We start from the raw sequence: 22,533 nt of genomic DNA on the forward strand, positions 1-22,533 counted from the left end.
CCCCGTCTTCACCCAGCAGGGATCAGGAGCAGAGCAGGTGGCAATGCTCACCTCTCGCCTTTACCCAGCTGTGATCAAGCGCGGAGCATGTGGCAATGCCTGCCCCGCCCCCCACCTTCATCCAGCCAGGATCAGAAGCGGAGCAGGTAGCAATGCCCACCCCCTGACTTCACCTAGCTGGGATCAGGAGTGGAGCAGGTGGCAGTTCATACCTCCTGCCTTCATCCAGCTGGGATCAGGAGTGGAGCAGGTGGCAGTGCCCCCCCTTCACCCAGCTGGGATCAGTGATGGAGGAGGAGGGAATGCCCGCATGCCCGCCCTCTCCTTTCTAGAGCCCATTGTATTTTTTCCCACAACGGGCTTTTTTACTAGTATAGCAAGGTTTGTAAAGTACTTCGTACACTGAAAATGCTTTGGGTTTTTTTTAAATGGAACAAAACCCTCTGCTTGCAAGTTTTCAAACTACATCTGGTACATTCTCAACCACCCTTCTTCCAACAAGCTCAGAATGTGTACATGATTCCCACCCTCTGTGTTTTGTCTGTAATGGCAAGTTGTGATGAAGTTTACATTGACTGGCCCAAGGTCACACCATGAGCTTCCAAGGGGGCTCTGAATCTGGGTCTGCCATTCCAGTTGCTATACTACAGACACATCTCCAGTTAGTTCAATCCTAACTTCTAAGAATCCACATGCTTGGTCTAACGAGCAAAGCAAGGGTACTTTTCTACGAAGCATTTTTTCCACTTTATCATCAATATATCCGGACGTATAGGTATGTGTAATAGGAAGATAAGGCTGGTCCGCCTTGCCAAGAGTACTGTAGCAGCAAGAGTGAGAGAGCCTGCTGTAGCCATGATCCAAGCCAAATGTGCAGCCCTCCCACAAGTACAAGCAGGTCAGCGTTATGGCAGCTCACACAGAGGCAAAGAGAATCCTCTGGGACCCAAGAGGTGTCTGGTTCTCATATCGCTTCTGCCGTGAGCTGATGAGGGAGCCTTAGCCAAGCCACGCCCTCTCAGCTGCTGCCTCCCCTTTGATCCTGCCACCAGCACAGCAATTGTGCACATGAAGAGTCCATGCACAGGGTAGCATTGGTGGTCCTAGCTTGGGGCTGTTTGCTCTGACTAGCAGTGGTGGTCATAGAATGAGAGGGGTCTTTCCTAGCGACTCCTTCCAGAGATCCCTTAACAGGAGGAGCCAGAGATGGAACCCAGAACCTTTTGTTGAGCCAAATGGGAGCTTCGGCATTGCAAAATGTGCGCTCTGCCTCTAAACCGTGGCTCTGTCCTCTGAAAGAGGAAGAGTGCTCGATGGACTGTGTGTCCAACCTGGATGGACCAACCAGTGTCCCAGATGCCTTGTCCCAGTACAAGACATGCCCGGGCAAGAGGCACGTTCTGCCTCCTTGTGTCACTGGTGACTTTTAAAAAAAAATTTTGCTGCTGTGGCATTATGTACATCTTTCCTTGGAGGTTGGCAACCATATTTGCAGTCTCTTAGAGGAAAAAAAAAGTTGGGTAGTTTGGCTGAACAGAATTGCCACATGTTCATTTCTGGGATGACAGCATTGATCCTTACGTGGGAAATGGATTTAATGAAAGAGATTTTATGTACCTTTATGTGCCTTCTATGACTGTTAAGCACTTTTACTATTCTCAGCAGCTAATGTAGTATTTGTAACGCAACTTGCAAGAAAATGAGACTTGAAACAAAAGACCAAAGCAGAATGTGTGTTGTACATGTAAATCACTGTGAGAGTTGAGATTAATCACTGTGAAGCTTGCTATAAGGTAGATTGCGCTTAATAAGCACCTGCTTGTTCCTTGACACCTGTTCCTTACTTGATACAGAAGCCCCTTTGTGAGACTGCCTATGCAAAATGTTGCAATGAAAGCTAGCTGAAAGCTGACTAGATTAGCAGAACCTTTCAAGGCTGAGAGAAAGCCACAAAGCAGAGGAATGTATGCTGAATATAACTTTAAGCACATTCCTAGGGAAGGGAGAGCGCTTCTCTCCCACGGAACCCAGAGAAATATTCTCCTCTTGAAACCTGCAAGGTTGCCAAAAGTGACAGCGGGGCACCTTTACTAAATGTTATGTCGACCACAGGAATGGACATGAATGAAAAGCTTATGAAACAGATGTGTGGGAAAGGAAGGAAGATGTTCCTTCCAGAGATAGAACCAAGAACAGATAAGAGATATTGTAATTGTGCTGTTGACCTAAGTTGTTTCTTCCAATAAGAATACCCTTAGACACTTGTATCATAAGAGGTGGTTGCCCACTTGAGCCAATGGGGGCCACTGTATTTTCTGAGCCAATAGAATAACAAATAATTAACCAAAATGTATTAATTGCTTTGTACTGCTATTGTAGCTTTGATGAGCGTTGGGCACAAGGAGACCTTTCACTCTTTGTGTAACCATCGTTCCTCCATCGTTTAATAAACGGTTATAGATTGCTTCATCTGCAGGACTCCGCATCTGTCTCTTACTATGATTGGTTAAAGGGACATTCGGGACATCAGTTGTGTCCAACACTTATATTGGATTTCTGTGAATGTAAATAGTTACGAGTCAACATTAAGCTTAACAGTAAAACAGTTAGATCCTGTTGACTTAAATGGAAGAGATTTAACCGTACATGGAACTTTCTTGTTTGATATGTGCATGACTTGGAAGTATAAATAATCGTGGCTGGACATGCCCTTATTTTTTCCCTCAAAGCACCAAACAAGAGGTGCCTCCTCCTCCCTGCAGCCATGTCTCTACTCCTTTGCTCTCTGGAGTGAGGGATCCTTGCAAGAAGCTCAAGTGGTGTGTGTGTGGGGGGGGGATAAAGATGTCACAATTCTTTTGGATCTCCCAAAGACTTGCATAGTCAACCTTCTGGCTTCACTAGAAGCCAGCCAGGTGGTCTTTGGAAAGTCACAAGCAAAATACAAGGGTGCAAGGCAGCCCTTGAGTAATTAGAGGCATACTGCCTCAACATGGAGGCTCGTTTTTTTGGTATGCAGCTACAGCTAATGTATTCTTCATGAGCAGGGCTTTGCAGGTATTGGCTTGCCTACTAGCTGTCCATTGTCTTTGGTTGCTGCCAAGCCCGTTCTCTCCCCACCCCTGTCACATTTTATTTATTTTATTAGATTTTTAGTCCACTCTACCTGCAAGTGGGCTCAGAGCGGAGCACAACATAATAATATTGTATTATTATGATAAAACAATAGTAGCAGTTCATTACATTAAAAACATCTTTGCCATGTATGCCTGCATACCTGCCACTAATGTGTTTTGCATTTTGTGCTGATCATAACTGTTTGCTAAGGTTGTATTCTGTATACTGTATAAATCATCTGAGAGTGTGTTAACTGCTAACATGTAATATACTGGACCAGTGGGAGTTGACTGTATTTACTTTCACTTCTATGGTATGTGTCCTTGGACGCAAGCTGCAGGCAGCGAGCGATGTATCTTTTCTCAGAGTCTGAGATGATTTCATTCTGCACTATGTCTAGCCTAAACTAATCCGTTCCCATGTAACTCTTTGGGGTTTTCACGCCAGAATGTCAATGTACCCAAAGGGCGGGAAGTTTCTCTATAATTAGTAATGCTTTTTTTTAAATAGTCACTTCTGCCAATTTGTGTGAACACCTTGAACTGTATGGATCTCTAATAAAGTTGCTTCAGCTAGAACACCTATGTGTTAACTGTGGATAACTTGAGGGATCTAACTGCCAGGGACTGACATTTTGGCAGAAGTCCTTTTTTCCCCCTCTGAACCCAAGACCTCTGTAGTTCGACTACCAGTGCCATGCCATACAAGTTGGGCCTAGGGATGATGGAGTCAGAGGAGCCTCAAAACATTATAGAGCCCCAGCTGGATCCAGGTCCGGGGGATGGAGCAGCTGGGGGACCTTCTAACGAGCTGGTACCCAGACCTCAATATAACATGGAGTGCCTAATGGATATAATCATGCATAAAGACCCCGCAGGGATGCGTGGGCTCGGGGCAGCGGGCGCTGTTCCGACAAACGAGGAGCTTGAAGAGATCCCCAGGAGGGGTGCTACTCATCTGAGCTGGATGTTAGCTACTCCCAGAGAGTAGGCACCATGCCCGTCGGTGACCCAAAGGACGAGGGAGGAAAAGCTACGGCGACGTGACACAATTTTTTGCCACCGTTCTATTGAACGAAGAATTCTTCAAGCTGGAGACGGCCAAAGAAGAAACCTCCCACAAACTTAGAGAACCCCCGGATTACAGGACCCTGCCACCAGCAGTGACCACTGTCGAAGACCCCGCAGAAATGCGTGGGCTCAGTGCAGTGGCGGCTGTGCCAATAGACCAAGAGTGGAATATGACATCGGAGCATTATACTAGGACATTGATGATGAGGGGCAGTGTCACCCTCCAAGAGGGCAACTACACAACTCCCCTGAAACTCACCTAGGGGGTAACGAACCCACCAGGCTAAGGTCCTGAGAAAGCATTGTGGGAGGAGGCCCAGAAGGGACCGAATCCCAAGAATGGCGGGCTGTACAGGCCGAAATGGACGAACTTCAGTGAGACATGGGACAAGTAGTACAAGGACTACAGGAGATGATGGTGGTTTGCCTATTGCTGTGGTCCCAGCGAGCCCGATACCTGACGCAAGTGGACTAATGTCAGAGCCACAACAGCTCTCACCAGAGCAACCACCTGCCCCTGTTTCTCCACGGAGGGGACCAGCCAACCTGCCATGGGATTGGATGGTGAGGGGGTCAAATCCCCAGAGTGGCCCCAGGACGTTGCCACTGCATGGATTGGCGACGGGATTACAGTTCATTCCTGCTATTTTGCAGCAGGCTGCTTTGCATCCCCAAGTGGGGCTGAAGGCACCGCCACCACGACAGCAGCTACCGGCTAGATCTCCATTCCTGGGGGCCACCACGCCTGCATCACCCTAGCCAGGAAAAAGGAGGGGGAACCGGTGCAATCCTCCTCTGTGAGGCCGATCCAGGGAGTACCAGTTGGAGTACAAGTCAGCCCTCCACAAAATGGCGTACCGATGGGTCCACCTCTTCAGGGGACCCCCCCCCCATGCCACCACTCCGAGGAACGGAGGTGGGCCTGCCACCACTTCCACCAAGTGGGGGACAACCACTGTGACTTCTCCCTGTCTCCCCGCTCCAAGCACCGCTAGTGGGGATACCGCGTGCTCCGGCAGGGGATGTAATACAGTGGGGTCTGCTGCATCAGGGGGCCCCCGCCAGGCAACCACCTGCCGGAGTAGGTACTCAGGCAGCCACCATTGTTCCAGCCACATTTGGGCCCTCCACCCTACAGAGGCCATGCTGTGCCGCCGCCACCCCTGGGAGGAAGGGAGGAGAGCAACCACAGCCTCCCCCTGCAGCCCCGATCCTCGGAATACAAGCTGTTCCAGTGGGGAGGGCCCCTGGTAATGGGGCCACATTAAGGATAGCACAAGCTAGATGCAGGCTTCGATGGGAACACAGAAGAATTGGGATTCTTCATTGTGCAAGCACTAGAATTTTTCTAAGAACGGGGTCACACTTTTCCCAATGAACATAGCAGAGCCACCTAGGATCGTGATTAGGTGGACCAGCAGCCAAATGGTATGTGACCCTACATGAAGCTGGAGCGCCCAAACTACAGACCTTCAACGCGCTCATGTGAGCACTAAGAGCTCAATTTGAGGATCCTCTTGAGGAGGAACGGACAAGAACCAAGCTGAAAGTGATGTGGGAAGGACGTAGACCTGTGCAAGAATATGCCGCCGAATTCAGACAATATGCAGCCAAAGTACATTATTGGACTGAAGGGATTAAAATCGAATTCTTCTGAGCTGGGCTAAATCCAGACTTAGTAACCAAAGCTCTAGTGCAAGACAACCCCAGACCCCTGCTGGGATGGATCCAGCTGGCGTGTGAGGTCGAGAACCGAGACCAAGTGGTGAAGCTCCTGAAGATGCAACAAAAGGTAGGAGCCAAGAAACCACACTCAGAAATGGGAGCAAAAGACCGAAAATGGCCCAATCCTCACTCCTTGGAGATGGAGAGAGCCATGCATTGGAGACAAGGCCTATGCATACAGTGCGGAGAAGTGAGCCACTTTGCTTCCAAATGTCCAGGAAGGAGGGGACTCGCGGAGAGGAGTTGCCCTGTGAGGAAAGTTGCACTGCCGGCAAAAGCAGCACCCTAGAAGGCACTCAAGAAACAGAGCAGACCAGAGACTGGTCTTGAAGCTGCGGAAATCCCAGATGGGGCAGGCAAGGACCCCTCGGAGAGAAAGGAGGACCAGCCCGCCTAACTGGTGGGAAACGCCGGCCGCCTGCCATGAAAAGTCCCCGATGGCAGGTCCCAAAAGGAACAGCACCAGTGAAGGTGAGACCAAAAGGGGCCCTACTTTACATGCCAATGACTTTAGTTAATCCCCAAAGGGGGACTCATATGCGAATGCAAGCTCTAATTGACTCTGGATGCAGTCGAGATTTAATAGCCCTGGCCCTAGTCACAGGATTGGAACTGAATAAAAATGAATTAAAACACCCCATTGTGTTCGAGCAAATGGATGGGTCCCACATGAAAGGGGAGCCTGCTAGCTATCAGACTGAACCGGCCCCGCTGGGCATGGGAAATCATTGAGAGTCAAGAACTTTTATAGTTAGTACAGCTACCAAGTTCCCACTGGTGTTGGGGATCAGGTGGCTTTGGGACCATGACCCATATGTCAAATGGAAAACGAGAGGACTGTATTTTGATGGGGGGAAATGCTGAGAACATATATGGACCCGAGAGTGGGGCCAAAATGCACCCCCCCTCTCTTAGAGACTGTGCTGCTAACTCAGGAAGAGGTGGAACAAATCCCCCCCGAATATCGGGATTTACAACAAGTGTTTGATGAAAAGGAAGCTGATGAACTTCCCTCCCACAGGGCTACACACTGTGCTATTGAACTGATCCCAGGGCAAAAGCTGCCAAAAGGGAAATTATATTCTATGAGCCGGGAGGAACGGGAAGAGCTGAGGGAATTCATTGATAAAAACTTGGCGCAAGGATTCATCCGTCCCGCCAGCTCTCCCCATGCCGCGCCCATATTGTTTCATGAGAAAAAGGATGGGGGGCTAAGACTCTGTACTGATTACCAGGGAATAAATGCTATTTCGATGTCCAGTGCCTACCCCCTCCCTCTCATTAGAGATTTGCTGAGCCTGGTGGCTCAAGGGAAGATTTTTTTTCTAAACTGGACTTAAAAGATGCATACTTTTGAGTACGAATAAGGGAGGGGGATGAATGGAAAACTGCTTTCAACATCCCCATTGGGACAGTTTGAATAATGGGTCATGCCGTTCGGATTACAAGGGGCTCCTGGGGTTTTTATGAATTTAATTAATGAAATCTTGCATGAAGACCTGTACAAAGGTGTGGTGGTTTATCTTGATGACATTTTGATTTATTCTCAAGATTATGAATTGCATGTGAAACTGGGCAGAAATGTACTTGAAAGCCTTAAAGGACAATCACTTACCAGTAAAATTGTCTAAATGTGAATTTCACAAGGAGGAGTTGGACTTTTTAGGCTACCGGATGTCTGGACAAGGTTAAAAAATGGATCCGGCTAAAATACAAGCCGTGGTGGGTTGGGATCCCCCTAAAACTAGAAGACAATTGCAATCCTTCCTGGGTTTTGCTAACTTCTATAGACGGTTCATAAAAAACTTTGCTCAAATCTCCTTACCCTTGACAGGTCTGTTGAAAACAAAAGGAAAGGGATCTCAGAGAACAAAACCCAGTGCTAAACTAAACTGGACCATTGAATGCCAAAAGGCATTTGATCATTTAAAGAAACTGTTTATTTCAGAGCTGGTTCTGAAGCACCCGGACAAGAACCGTAAATTTATTGTGCAGGTGGACGCTAGTGATTTTGCAGTGGGGGGTGTACTCCTGCAAGCAGATGATGAGGGGAAATTGCACCCCTGTGCGTATGTATCAAAGAAATTCTGAGTCTGAGTGCCATTGGGCGATATGGGACAAAGAAGCTTCGGCCGTTAAGTTGGCGCTAACTACTTGGAGACACTGGTTAGAGCGGGCTAATCTAACTTCCTGGCAGATGTGCTCTCGCACATGCCCCAACATGAAAGCCAAAGAGTAATAGACACAATGTTCTCTCCAACTCAGTTGAGAGGGGCAGTGCTTACCCATAGTCAAACAACAAAGATGAATATGACGCCTGGCCTCACCGACTGGGAGGAAAGAGTTAAAGAAGAAGTAAAAAAGGAGGGGGCGCTGTTCCAAAAGCCGAACTGCTGGAAGGGGGCAATGGCAACTGGTACCAAAAAGGTAAACTGTACGTTCCAGTCAGCCTAAGAAGTGTTGAAACAATGTCATGATTCCAAATAGGCTGGTCATTTTGGATACTTGAAAACGTTGCATTTAGTGCAGAGACAATTCTGGCAGCCAAATATAAGAAAAGACATTTCTCAATATGCATCCTCTTGTCAAGTGTGTATAATGAGGAAACCCAGAGGAGGGAACACCCCCCCCCCGGACTGTTACAACCATTAGAAACCCCCTCCCGACCATGGGCTGTGGTCTCAATGGACTTTATCACAGACCTCCCCCCCTCGAAAGGGAAGACTGTAATTCTAGTGGTGGTTGATTTATTTTCTAAGCAAGCCCATTTCATTCCCTGTGCCACTATTCCCACGGCCACCCTTTTTATGCAACACGTGGTCAGGCTCCACTCTTTTCCAGAAAAGGTAATTTCCAATAGGGGAGTCCAGTTCATTGCCAACTTCTGGCAGGAGCTACTGAAAGTAGCAGGGATTGAACAAGGACTTTGCTCCGCTCATCATCCTGAGACCAATGGGCAAACAGAAAGAACTAACCAGGTGTTAAAACAACTCCTAAGATGCTACATCAATTATCAACAGGATAATTGGACTGATTTCTTAGTTTTGCTGAATATTGTTATAACAATTCAATATATAGTTCCACTGGTGCCTCCCCATTTACGGTAGCACAGGGCTACGAAGGCACAGCAATGCCATTTGCCCAAACTCCGAAATCTCAGCAACCAGGAGACCTGGGGGAGTGGTGGACTAAGTTAATGACCCAATGGGGGATCATCAAAAAGACTTTGGAGAAAGCCAAAGAGGACTATAAAAAGTTTGCTGTCAGGAAACGATCTGTTCCATGGAAATTACAAGCAGGAGATTATGTGTATATCTCCACCAAACACTTGCAGGGGGAGCAACCTAGTAAGAAACTTGGATGGAAATTCTTGGGACCATTCCAAGTGAAAAAATTAATTAATGAAGTAACTGTGGAGGTGGATTTACCAAAGAACTTAAAAAACGTTCACCCAGTATTTCACTTTAGCCTCCTGAAGAAAGCTCCCCCTCCCCGACCAATGGCACCCAGAGCGCGGAGCTCCCCGCCCCATCCTAGTGGATGGACAAGTGCACCATGAAATACACCTGGACTCTAAACTAAAGCATGGGAAACTGATTTAGTTCATTGGAAATATTTTGCTGAAAGTCAAAGGGAATGGGTAGAGAGCTCAAATATGAATGCTCCAAGACTTATATGCAAGTTTCACAGACACTATCCTGACAAACCAGGCCCAATGTGAGGGGGACCAATCTTGGGAGAGGCAGTATGTCATGTATGCCTGCATACCTGCCATTAATGTGTTTTGCATTTTGTGCTGATCATAACTGTTTGCTAAGGTTGTATTTTGTATACTGTATAAATCATCTGAGAATGTGTTAACTGCTAACATGTAACATACTGGACCAGTGTGGGTTGACTGTTATCTGTTGAAAGTATTTACTTTCACTTCTATGGTAAGTGTCCTTGGACTCAAGCTGTGGGCAGCGAGCGATGTATCTTTTCTCAGAGTCTGAGATGATTTCATTCGGTACCAGGACCGGTGCCAGTTTCTGGCACCTGAGGCTGGGGGTAGCTTCAGGGCTGTTGCTGCCCCCATGCGTGCACGCACACCCAGACTGCTCAGTTGTCCCGCACCGGTGTGCTAGCAGCAGCAGCAGCAGCACGGGGCAACTTAGAGCCAGATCAAACGAGACAAGGGTCGCGCAAGTTTTCTTGGAGGGATGGGACGGAATAATGACAGAAGAAAGCGAAGGGGAAGGGGAAGGAGAAAGCGGGAAGGACCTAGAGAAACAGCTGCATCTCAGGGTGTGCACTTTGAATGAGCTGCTGAAGACGCAAATCCTTCTTCCAGGCACAAGCCCCCCCCCCGTCCCCACCCCCAACGCAAGGGCATCCTGGGAGAGAGCAACAGCAGCCCACCCCGGAATGGGACCCTCATGTCCAGCAGGCTTGTACCTGGAAGAAGGATTTGAGTCATCAGCAGCTCATTCAAAGCGCACACCCTGAGGCGCAGCTGGTTCTCTAGGTCCTTGGCTTAGATTGCTTTAAAAGAGGACCATGCGGGGCACGAAACTGTGCATGGTCCGAGATTTGGGGGAGGGGGGGGGCTGTTGTGAGGGTTGCCAAGTCCAACCTGAGAAATTTCTGAAGATTTTTGGGGGGGCTGGGTGCTCAGCAGGGGATGTGCTCCCATATAGTCTGCCCCCCGAAGCTTCTGTTTCCTCAAGGGAGGCTGATCTTTGTAGAGAATTGATCAGTTGTGATTCTGGGAGATCTCCAGGTTGGCAGTGCCAGCAGTTGCTTTGGTGTCCTCTGACGGTGGGAGAGGGCGGCTCCTGAAAACTTCTGTTTGGCTGCTCTTGGGAATGGGATGTTGGACTCAGTGGGCCTTTGGTCTGATCTGGCTGGGCACTTCTTTGGTTCTTGTGCGGCAAGGCAAAGCACAGGAGTGATAGGTAAGATGGCCCAAGGAGGCCTTTGGATCCCCCCTTCCCTTCAGACCTGCTTTCTTTCCACTGCGTTGCAGCAACTCCGATGACAACTTACTGAAGAACATCGAACTCTTTGATAAGCTCTCCCTCCGCTTCAACGGGAGGGTCCTCTTCATCAAAGATGTGATAGGTGACGAGATCTGCTGCTGGTCCTTCTATGGGCAGGGGAGGAAGCTGGCTGAAGTTTGCTGCACCTCGATCGTCTATGCCACTGAGAAGAAGCAGACCAAGGTACTGGGACTGTGGGTGCTGGCTTCCTGCAGGAAGAAACGGGGTGTGTGTGGGGGGGGGAGGGGGGTGGTGGTATATTCATTCAAGGCAAAGTTCATAAGGATTGTGGCGGAGAGGTTAAGGGCTCTATTTGGAGAGAGGGTTGGGGAGGATGCATGTTTGGATATGGTGCCAGTTTCATGCATGCACGCACACCCAGACTGCTCAGTTGTCCCGCACCGGTGTGCTAGCAGCAGCAGCAGCAGCACGGGGCAACTTAGAGCCAGATCAAACGAGACATTCCGCTCCTTCTGGCCCTTGATTCCTTGGCGCTTGTTCTGCCTAATTGTGTGTTTCTCTCTGTGCCTGCAGTTGGTTGGTCCTTATTTTTCCCCCTGTGTTTTTGCTTGGAGTGGGGGGTGCCTGCTCATGCACAAACATTGTAGTTATTCAGGGGAGGGTTCATCCCATGTTTTTCTGCATACCCAGGGATTACCCCAGGTTCTCAGAAACACATACCCAAGCTTTGAATGCCTCACTTTGTGGATTTTTTGATCTACATGGGGCAGCCGCTTATCTTTGTTAGATATTTCAAATAAAGCCAAGTAAGTGAGGCAGTACATACAGCAGGGTATAGTGCTTAAAGTGTCAGACTAGGATCTGGGAGAACCAGGTTCGAATCCCTCACTCACTGGGTTGCTGTGAGAATAAAATGGAGGGGAGGGTGCTGTTAGCCACTGGGGAGAAAAGTCGGGCTGAAGGGAAGCTGCTGGGCGAGCCACTGGATCCTGGGCAGGCGTGTTCTCATGCCAGGCTGCACGTGCCAGTGAAGAGAGCGAAGTTTTGCAGCCTCCGCTCTCCCCCCCACGGTTCCCTGCAACCTGCCTCAGCATCGTCTCCTGTATTCCTCCAGGTGGAATTCCCCGAGGCCCGAATCTACGAGGAAACATTGAACGTTTTGCTGTACGAGACTCCGCGTGTGCCTGACAACTCTTTGCTGGAGGCGACGAGCCGGAGCCGGAGCCAGGCCTCTCAGAGCGAGGACGACGAGAGCTTTGAGCTGCGCGACAGGGTGCGGCGCATCCACGTGAAGAGATACAGCACTTACGACGACCGGCAGATTGGCCACTAGGCCCTCGCGGCCAGCATTTTAGGGCCTCCTTCAGTCGACGAGAGTGCTGGCTGCAGAGTACGGCCGTGGGGCCGTATGATCAGAACAGTCCCTGGATCGGACCTCGGGTACTGATTTGCTCTGGGAAGGCCGAGGGGCTTGATTTTGTGCGGGCCGATTCCGTGCTTTTGTGACCGGTCCCATTGCTGGAGGGCTGAAGGTTCAGACTGAGGGTTTGTGACACTTGTCACCTTAAACAACGTCCTAAATGCAGCGTCCCCCTTTCAGGCTGCAGAAGCCTTCCCTTGTCAGCAGCCCTCTCACAGAAACTTCCTTGAGGATTCTACCCGGATGACCTTTTTTAACAAAAAGTTTGAACTCCAAATGCTGCCGATGATCAGAAAGCCCAGACGCTAACAGTGTGATAGCCCAGCGGCTCTGTTTATGGGAGACTGCTCTTGTCTTGTCTTGTGTTTTTCCCTTGAGCAGAATTTATTCCGAAGGGTAACCCAGAGCTGGGAAATCTTCCTGTGCCCCCTTGCCTAAATATGCAGCGTCAGGAGGCAGTTGCAAATCCTTACTGGCCCTATGCTGACTCTTCTCCCCTCCCCCTCCTGTGCAAACAGGAGATCTGGGACTATAGAGGTGCACGTTTGGGACCTACCTGCCACGCATTAACGATTGCTGTGTGGTGGACATCCGCTAATCCGCTCCTGGGCCGTGTGTCCACCTAATTGCAGTGCGGTGGGGAGGTGCTCCGGGTGCCTCTGAAGCGCTGTGTGACTGCAGAGGAGGGTGCTCCTCCTGTATCACTGAGGAGTGCCCCTGTTTCATGTGTGGCTCTGAGCTCTGAGCCCCTGAAGAGAAGCACAGTACGGGTGAGAGCATGCGCCAGCCCTGCTGAGCTGCAGGGGTGGCAGGGAGTGATCCCTGGCTTCAGGGCTGTGCTGGTTTTCAGGGAAGGGCTAACCTCTTGAGCACCATTCTGGCAGGCACTCACTTTTGCAGGCTGACACATGTCGGCTGAAATTTGCAGCTCCCAATGGGGCAAACAGCTTCATTGCATGAGAATCTAATTTGGCCCTAAGATGCCTTGGTGGCAGCAGGGAACCACCCGTTTTGGAAGGGGGGAAGAGCAGAACGGCCAAGAAGGTATGAACAAGGCATGTGTGTGTCCCTTAGCAATGCGTGTCCCACTAGGTCATTGGAAGGGAAGAGAGACCTGGTTGTAGATAGGTATAGCCGTAGTGGAAAGAGCTCCCTCTGGTGCCTGGCAGCATGAATGACATTGTGAGTGACTGTACACACTCTTGGTTCAGGGGTAGCAAGGCTCTTATTCTTTCAAGCCACACATACAGCTTCTGTCCTCTTGTAATGCAGCGGCTAGCTGAGCATTCCACCCTGTTTGGTGTAGCAGAAGTTTCCACAGCTCTCATGCCTTTAGCATTTCTCTACTACAGCATTCTTCTTGTTTCTAAGGCAGTGTGGAATATATCTAAAATATTCCCCATTTCCATTGAACTTTAGACTCAAAACCGTCTGGGTTTTGCCATCCCCTGAACCTAGATGGTTATGAGCCTAAACTTCAATGGAAATGGGGAATAGTAATATTTTCTTCTTCCCTGGCCTGAGAGGGGTGCTTTAATGCTATCTTTCCAAAGTGGGGCAGGATTTGTAGTATTACAGTTCTGCGCGCTGCTGTGACATTACACAGGTCTGTAAAAAGGAATGAGCAGTAATGGAGCCTCCCCTGTTCAGAGGCAGTCTTCCTCAGAACACCAACTGCAGGGCCGAAGAAAAGGAGAGGGGGGTTGTTTTTGTGTTCTCTCTGGGTATCCCAGAGAGGTCTGACTGGCCACTTTGGGAACAGGGTACTGTGGGGCTTGCTGACCCTGGATCTGCTGAGTTGTTGAGTTGAAAGGGGCGTGGTTGATACAAATGTGGCTGCCTCTTTCTGCATGCATGAATCAGAAGTGATGGGTGTGACGGTGCCAAAAGCCAGGGAGGGAGCAGGTGCCTGTGCGACGTAGTGGCTGGAGGGCTGGATTAGGACCCGAGAGATCCCGGATCAAATCCCCACTCTGCCATGGAGGGTGACCTTGCTCTCAGCCTCTCCTGTCTCACAGAGCTGTTGTGAGGGCAAAGGGGAGGGGGCGAACCATGTGTAGTGCTCTGAGTTCTTTGTGTGTGTGGATGGCAGGTGAATGGTCAAAGGCCAGTCGTTACTTTCCTGGGGTGAGTGGCTAAGACCTTTCTGTACAGTCTTGGTGGCTCTTTAGGCCTCACTCTTGCAGAGAGGTTGGTGTGTATGCACGTGCGCATGACTCTGTGATGTCTATAGCAAAACCTTGCACGTAGCAGCAGGCTTACCCTGGGTCTCCTGCCAATTCCATCTGAGAATCCACTGTCGTCTGCATTGTGTTGGGCTTTGCCCAAATGGTGTATGCATTGGGCAGGAGAGAGGGATGGAGGCAGGCAAGGGGAGAGGAGTGATAGGTGGAGAGAGTAACGGGTCCTGCACCCACCCACCTCCCTTCCAAGACCATTTGGGTCTTTCCCACCCCTTGTTCATGCCTCTTCCTCACCATCTGCCTTACAAGGGTCTTTGAGGTGTGTGCTGACCTGGAAGCCACCCCCTGGCTCTTCTGCTACTGTGCGAACCAGATGGCACAGCTCCAACTGATGCTCCAAAAGAGATGTTTTAGCCTTTACATTGTATTAGTTACTTGCATTCTGATTAATTCAGGACCTGTTGTCTCTCCCCCACTCTTATAATTGAGAACATCTCGTGCCAGGATGGATGCTGTGGCTTTGAAACGCAAATTGGCCAAATGTAATCTTTGCTTACTCATCGCTCAAAAAAGGAACAGAAAGTAAGTTATTTTTGGAAGCAGTTCCTCAGAGGTCCAAGAATATTTCTTGCAAAATATGTCTTTCTATTAAGACAACGTAGATGCAGTTGCCTCAGTTTTTTGCATGTTGAGAGATCTGTAATGAATTCCACAGAAGGCTGTGTGAAGACTTCTCACCTGCTAGTTTACTTGGACATAGGACAGAGCCACAGTGTTTTGTGTGTGTGTGTGTGTGCTTGCGTGTGTATAATGAATACCTTTAGAGCTGCCTTGTACCAGGCCAGACTCCTATTTCATCTAGCTTAGTTCTGTCTGCATTGTTCAGAAGCATTTTTTCAAGCTTCTGATTGAACTAGAGATCCCAGGGCTTGAATCTGGGACCTTCTATATGCAAAGCAGTTGTGCTTCACAGAGAGAGTCAGGCCTTGGGAATACGGAGAGCCATAAATGTATGAATGAAACTTTTCTCTCAATTTGACTTTTGGTCCCTGTAGCTTGGTCTGTTTCGGAGTGGCTCTCCAGGAACCTCTGGTCAGAGCTCCCTGAATATGCCAGGGATTGATCTTGGCACCTTCAGGGTGGGAAACAGGTGCTGTACACGGAGTTAAGATTGGGACAGTGTGACAATCAACGGCCTGTATTTCGATTCCTTTGCAAAGGACCCTTTCAGGTTGAAGAGACCCTTTAAAACCCAAAACTGAATCACCCAGAGAGTGACGTGATGGTGCTGGTGATGTCTTTGTGCATGGCTGTGTGTGCGCCTTGGCATCCAGGAAGCCCTAGGCTTAGCATAATCTATGCAGATTAAGCATTTGGATTTTTTTTTTTGCTTGGGGTTTCCATGGTATCGGGCTTTCAAATAACTTAGTTGTTATATGAGGGAAGGGAAGGAAAGAACATACAGATGTTCGAGTGCTTCATAACACTGAGAACTAGAATCTTAGGGGCTTTTAAAAACTGAAACCTGATTTTTTTCAACAATTCTGGAGCCTGTGACAAATTCTCTGCCTGTGTTCAACCATGTGGCAGTGTGGAAAACATATATGATCTGAATTTGAAGGGCTGAATCCTCTTTGGTGCCCCTAGCCTAGAAACTTAGGCATAGCCGATTCCTTATTTTGTGTGTGTGTTTAAACGTAGCATGGTTGAACACTGTATGAGAAACTTCTATATTTAGAATATATATCTGGTTTTAAGGGTGTGTCGCTGTTGTTAGATTTTGGTTGTATGCATCTGCCAGCCATATACTAATACTGATGAATTCTCCGGTGATCCGGACACTCCAACCAGCTGTGATACGGCCTTCGTAGCCTGCTGCTGCTGCTCACTCATGCCAGGATTCAAAAACTCTACCTGAGATACACCCCCAGGTGCTGGGAGTAGGTCTTGTGCCATGTTTTGACTTTTCAGAGCAACAGACTCCCTGTGCTCCATCACAAACTGCTTAGGGCATCCTTCATTTGGCCACGTGGCCAAGTCCAAACCTTCCCAGAGTGCACAGAATTAGTCACACAGTTCCAGCCACGGAGTCCTCTCCTTAACCTATGAATGTAATTTTCCAACACTGCCAACAATCAGTCTTTATATGCCAAATTGCCTTGCCAAAAGTTCAGAGTAAATCCTGAAGAATAACTTACTTATGAAGAGTCAGATCTGGGTTCAGTAGCACCTTAAAGACCAATTAGATTTCCAAGGTATGAGCTTTTGAGGGTCAAAGCCCCATTTGTCAGATATGAGGAGTGGCAAAGCAAAGGAGTCTTTATACTCCAGGCAGAGAGGGTGGAAGGGGGCATTGCAAATTAGAGTGTCAGGAGCTAGCTATAATACATGTTGTAATTAGCTTGATACAGCAGGGTTGTGAAATGTGGAAAATTAACATCTGTGATGCAAGAAAAATCCAAATCTAGTTGATTTTTAAAATGCTGTCAGGCCTGGATCTTATTCTTCATCTACAAACCCACCTGCAACTGTTTATGAAGGAGAACGTTCCAACAGTTCCTTGGCTTCAGCCAAACTGATAGAAAGAATATGGTGTCTGCCTTACGATGTTTTGCAGCATGTTAACATCGCAGATTTATTCCGCTCTCAGAAGAACACGATGCTCAGTTCAACGTCATTCTATTCTTTATCGATACATCAACAGACCACTTAAAATGGCAAGCCAACAGTGCAGGACCTGCTTGAAACCCAAACTCCTTGGAGGACTGCTCTGTGTGGCTATCTGTTTGTGGTTCAACAGGTGACTGCCAATCAGATGGCTTTTTAGAGTAAGTTTATTTTACTACATTTCTGCATTGCTTACTATGATACAGTTTCCAAGCCACGATGCTCTTCACCTTTCTGCTTCAGAGTGGCGAGGGGAACAATTCGGAGCAAATGGCCAAGTGGGGAGTTGCTCCACATGCAGGACTCGAAGCACCCTGGGGGTTTCCATGCTGTTGGCTCATATTGGTCCAGGTCTGTGACACAGCCAACTCTAGCTTACCAGGGGTGGTGTGATCAGTTTGTGCAGTCCCAGGAAGGGATCCACATTAGGAGGCTTCCTGCGGGCCCAGTGGATGACCATTTGTGGCTAATGGAGTAAACAGAGCAGGCCTGCATCCATCACTCCCCAAGGAGGATTGCTCTGCATAAAGTCCCTGGCAAACAGGCTAAGCCGTTACCTGGTTCCTCATCCCAAAAGCATCTACAAGTCGCTGCACTTTGTCCACAGCATCCCCCATGGCAAGGTATTCACCGACTTGCATAGTGCCAATCTCTTCTCCCTTGCAGCGCTACTGCCCACCATTGTATACGGAGACCCACATGGTGAGCAAGATTGGCTATCAAGTTAGCAAGTATCGCTGGAGATTAGGGAGTGGACCTGCCCTAAGGCCTGGTGCCTAGATGGCAGATGGTCAAGGATTGAGGGTGGGGGGTGGCTTTCGAATCTTTTTAATAGTCTGTTTCTGATGGTGGTTGTATGTATGTATGGTGTGTGTGTATTTTAACAAATAATAATTAAGTGCTATCAAGAAATCTGCCCAGAATTGTCAGGATGGAGTGTCTGGAACTTTAAATAAAATGTTCGAAAAGACAGGTCTTGACGGTCATTCTTTTATTGCCGTGCTGTAGTCATGTTCACTCGCCACAGTTGGGAGGCTCAGGGGCGAATCCCTGTCCATGGACGGACCACAGACTCTTAGCCTAAGCCGCCTGACAGGGTGTTCGTGAAGATAAAATGGAGGCGAGGAGAGGGGAGCAGTTTGGGTCTTCCTTGGGGAGAAAGGGGGGCGTAAATAGGTACCTAAAGAAATGCCTTTGTTTGCTTTATCTTTGGCTTGATTCCGACATCACACCAGACGACGGTTACAGAACTTTAACTGATTTTTCTTTTTAAAAACATGTTAAAGGATAATAGATACTGAGCATATGCAGAGTATAGAACAGCAACTGGTGATCCCCGGCCCCAAGGGGGTTCGCCTTGCCTCAACCAGGGCTGGGGCTGTTTCGGTCCTGGCACCCACCTGGAGGAACTGTCTGTCTGGGGAGGCCCTGTCTCTGCAGGGCCTGTTATCATTTTGCCGGGCCTGTAAGACGGAGATGTTCCGCCAAGCTTATGGTAGTTGAGGCAGACGAATCATCCAACCGAACCCTCGCAGTGGGGGGGGGAGAGATGTGCCCAGACCCTGCATTTATCAATCTTAGCCACCCTGCACCGCACACCCTGATGATGTCTGATATGTGGAATGCAATGTGGACTATCTCAGGGTGTTTTTAGTATCATATTCATATGATTGCTACCAGTGTTTTATATGTTTTTATTACCTGTATTTAGTATGTTGTTAATCCGCTCTGAGCCTGCTTGCAGGGAGAGCAGACTATAAATTAATTAAATAAATATCCAGAATTATAGTCATAAAAGGTACAAATATATTACAGGTGCAATACTAAAATGTGAACATGGACCTTAAGACAATATTGTATACAACACTCAAAAGTTATTTTTAACAAGTTGTACAAGTATACACATAAGTGATCTGTATAATAGTATCGGGTGCTTTCCATAGCGACAGTTTCTCTGAGAATGGAGTGCCCTGGTCTCTCTCTGTCTTTGATCTCAACTGACAGAGAGAGCCATTAAAAACGCTAACCCATGAGGTACCAAAGTTTTCTCACACAGAAATATTGTGGTATGTTACAATTTCTGTATATACTCTGTATACTTCTGTATATTTCTGAAGGTTAGGCTACATGTAGGTCTCCTGAGGTCAATTGTTTCCTTGCTTAGCAATAAATCTCCTCTGTTGCAAGCAGCAGCCTTGAAATACAAATTGCAACACCTGATGTGGGTAACCTCTGGTTGCCAGGTTCTGTTTTAAAAGCAGATTCCCAGAATTAATCATCATAGAGGTAGGAATAAATGTATGAAGCTTTGGGGAAGCAGAGAAGAAAGTTAGTGTTTGCCTGCTACATTTTAAAACTCCATTTTCCAGCCAAAAATATGTCCCCTAAGCAACTTAGGGCAATTAAAAGCCAATATAAGTAGCAATTAAAAATAAAGATACTCGGGAGGAGCTTCTCAATGAGGTCTTGATACAAGTACAATGGACAGATGCCTCCCTGCCACCTCCTCTCCCTCTGACCTCTTTGATGGCTGTTAGAAGCAAAGGAGACGAGCTCTCAGCTGGAGCTGCCCCCAGGCATGATTGAGAGATGCCTGGCTGCTGCTATCCACTCCACTGAAGGAAGGTGATGCGTCAAACCCTGATTTTGGATGTAAGCAATCACTATTGCGAGCCACAGTCTGGCACAATGCCTGCTGTTCAGTGCACAGGAGGAATTCTGTCAGAAGAGCATCGATTTCACTGTCATATGTCAAATCTCTGCTAGGAAAGCACAGGGTCTGGCCCAGGGTCGCCGCCTCATAGCTGCCTTTAAAGGGAAAAGCAACATCTTGTAAACCTAGGGGAGTCACTGCTGTGAGGGTTCTCTTTTATTACTTGAGAATACTTTGGCAATGTAATTATTGGTAAATACCAATAGTCTAGTATTGTTAGGCAGAGCAGTTTTGCAAAATGAAAGCAGAGTCACCTTTTCAAACATTGAAAGTTTATATTTTAAAAAATAAAAATGCATTTGGAGGCATAGGTGTAAACTACGGGGAGGCTGAGGGGCTCGAGCCCCCCTGGATTTGGCCGGGGGGGGCTGAGCCCCCCCTGGGCAACCAGTGAACTACATGGGGGCTGAGGAGCTCAAGCCCCCTCGGATTTGGCCAGGCAGGGGGCAAGCAGTGACAAACTCACATGAGGGACTCACTTAAAATGGCAGATGAAGCCCAGGACTGTCCACCCTTCCTGTTGTATCATGTTACAATTTCCATGATTCTTTGGGGGTCGGAGAGAGTAGCTTGGGATATTTTTCATTACTTAGAAGTAACTCTGATTAAAGGAAAGGTTGGTGACCCGTGATCTGGCACCTGTGTTTTGCTGAGTTTCAAGCAAAGGGTGATGGGCAAGCCTGACCCTGCCAAGCTCCTTTTTTGTGTTCCAAGCAAGCATGTGCCATTCAGGATCCCTGCACACTTCCGACTTCCGGTTTGGGATTTATGGAGGTCTGAAGCAGCTCCATTTGCGGAGCTGACCGGACTGCCGTTTTAAGCGGCCGGCGGGGGGAAAATAGCCCGCGGCCGACTGCTCTCAGGCGGAGAGCAGGCAAAGAACGCTCAAGACCCTAGGGTGTGTTAGATCTCGGACGAGGGGGGGCTCTGCGCAACGGGTCCCCTCCCGATCCTTGAGGTCCCACCCTGCGACAGGTCGGCTACAATCTCTGCGGCAGTTCTGGGGCCAATTCGGCTGGCATAAGACCTACATACCCAAGCTTCGATTGGGGGAAGAAGTGGAGAGGAGAAGTTAAAATCGAAACAGCGATTACAACCCGAGAAAAGTGAATGAGAAGGTAAAGATCACTATCTTCTGATACGGGACAGATTGATAAAAGCAGAGAGGAATAAAAGTAGATTTTCAAACTGCAACAGGCTAATGAAAAGGAGGGGAAGGCTCGGCAAGAGTTGTATTTGAAAAAGAGACTAAGTTTAAAGAAGTTATTAAAGAAATTGGACTATTGTTTTGAATACTTGCGGTTATGGAGCTGTGGGAAAAAGATACCATCGCGAGACCTACTGTGGGAAGTCGGGAGACAGGAAGTGCGTAATAACAATAGAGTTGCTGGAGAGAAGCGGCCCTTGCTGGAGGGCAGGAAGAAGGGAATCGCCATCTTTGAAAGGGGAAGGGTCGCGGCTTCAGCGGAAAAGGAAGTAGGCCATTTTGGATTACAAAATCATAGAGAAACCATAGAGAAAAGACGCCCGACATTTTGGACTCTTTAAAAATTAATTTATGCAAGAAGACCGGGACATTTGAAACAAAAAGACATTAAATCTTACGCCACGGAGTTAAGGAAGAGAGCGGACTCGTGGGAGTGAGCTAAAGCAAGCCCCACGATGTCGAAAAAAGAGTGGCAATCGGCAATAGAAAACCTGGACAAAAAACTTTTAGAAGTGATTAAAGAACTTAAGGACACGAAATTGGAGCTGATTAAAGAGGTTAAACACAGTAAAATCGGAGCTGTCAGAAGTGAAGAAAGGTATGGAAACAATACAAAATGAATTACAAGGAACGCAGCAGAGAGTTAAAGCAGTAGAAGGCGCGATGGAGAATCTAGCAGACACGCAACAAACAGAGATGAGACTGATGAGGGGAAGAATGGCGGTTGCGGAAAGTAGACACATGGAGAAGCAGCTGAGATTTCGCGGCTTGCCGGAAGTGGAAGGAAAGACAGCGCAAGAACAGATGACTGAGGTGTTAGCTGAATACCTGGGGAAGGAGGAGGAGGAAGTTGTGGCTATCCTTGATGTGGCATATCGCGTAAACTCGAGAATTGCAACCCAGAGGAAATTACCAAGAGATGTGATTGTGCAATTTACGACACGAAACATGAAAGAGAAGATTGTGACTAAACAGTTTCAAGACCCATTGGAGATTGATGGCAAGACAATTATCATAATGAAGGAATTACCCAGATCAGTGTTACTAGATCGGAAAAAATATAAAGTGCTAATCCAGATGTTGAAGGACATGAAAATCAGGTACAGATGGGAGCTTCCAGAAGGTCTGTCCTTTGAATTTGGAGGGGCCAAAAAGCGCATTAGATCTGAGCGAGAGATGGAGCGATTTATAAGGGACAATGAAAAGGACTTACCAACAAGATTATGAGTATGGAGTGTAAAGTTTTATCTTGGAATGTAAATGGACTAAATTCACCGAATAAGAGAAAAAACATTTTCCACTGGCTATTAAAACAAAAATGTGACATTGTTTGTTTGCAAGAGACCCATATTTGAAAGCAGGATGTAAAATATTTAAAATTGGGAAAACTGGGCAAGGAATTTGTAGCGGCCTCCAATAAGAAAAAAAGAGGAGTGGTGTTGTATATAA

The 22,533-nt window shown here is 48.0% G+C and overlaps 1 protein-coding gene across 3 annotated transcripts in view; it reads left to right on the forward strand.

Annotated features, from left to right (window-relative positions):
* The window catches only part of TNFAIP1 (TNF alpha induced protein 1), a 36,067-nt gene extending 17,933 nt beyond the window's left edge, over positions 1-18,134 (forward strand). For all 3 annotated transcript variants that reach the window (XM_055001176.1, XM_055001178.1, XM_055001177.1), the window contains 2 exons: positions 10,921-11,116; positions 12,009-18,134. In XM_055001176.1, the coding sequence (XP_054857151.1) occupies positions 10,921-11,116; positions 12,009-12,227 (415 nt within the window). In that variant the 3' untranslated portion in view covers positions 12,228-18,134. The remainder of the gene's footprint in view (positions 1-10,920; positions 11,117-12,008) is intronic.
* The last annotated feature ends 4,399 nt before the right edge of the window (positions 18,135-22,533 follow it).

The sequence above is a fragment of the Eublepharis macularius genome, chromosome 17, assembly GCF_028583425.1.
Source record: "Eublepharis macularius isolate TG4126 chromosome 17, MPM_Emac_v1.0, whole genome shotgun sequence".
In the NCBI taxonomy this organism is placed as follows: domain Eukaryota; kingdom Metazoa; phylum Chordata; class Lepidosauria; order Squamata; family Eublepharidae; genus Eublepharis; species Eublepharis macularius.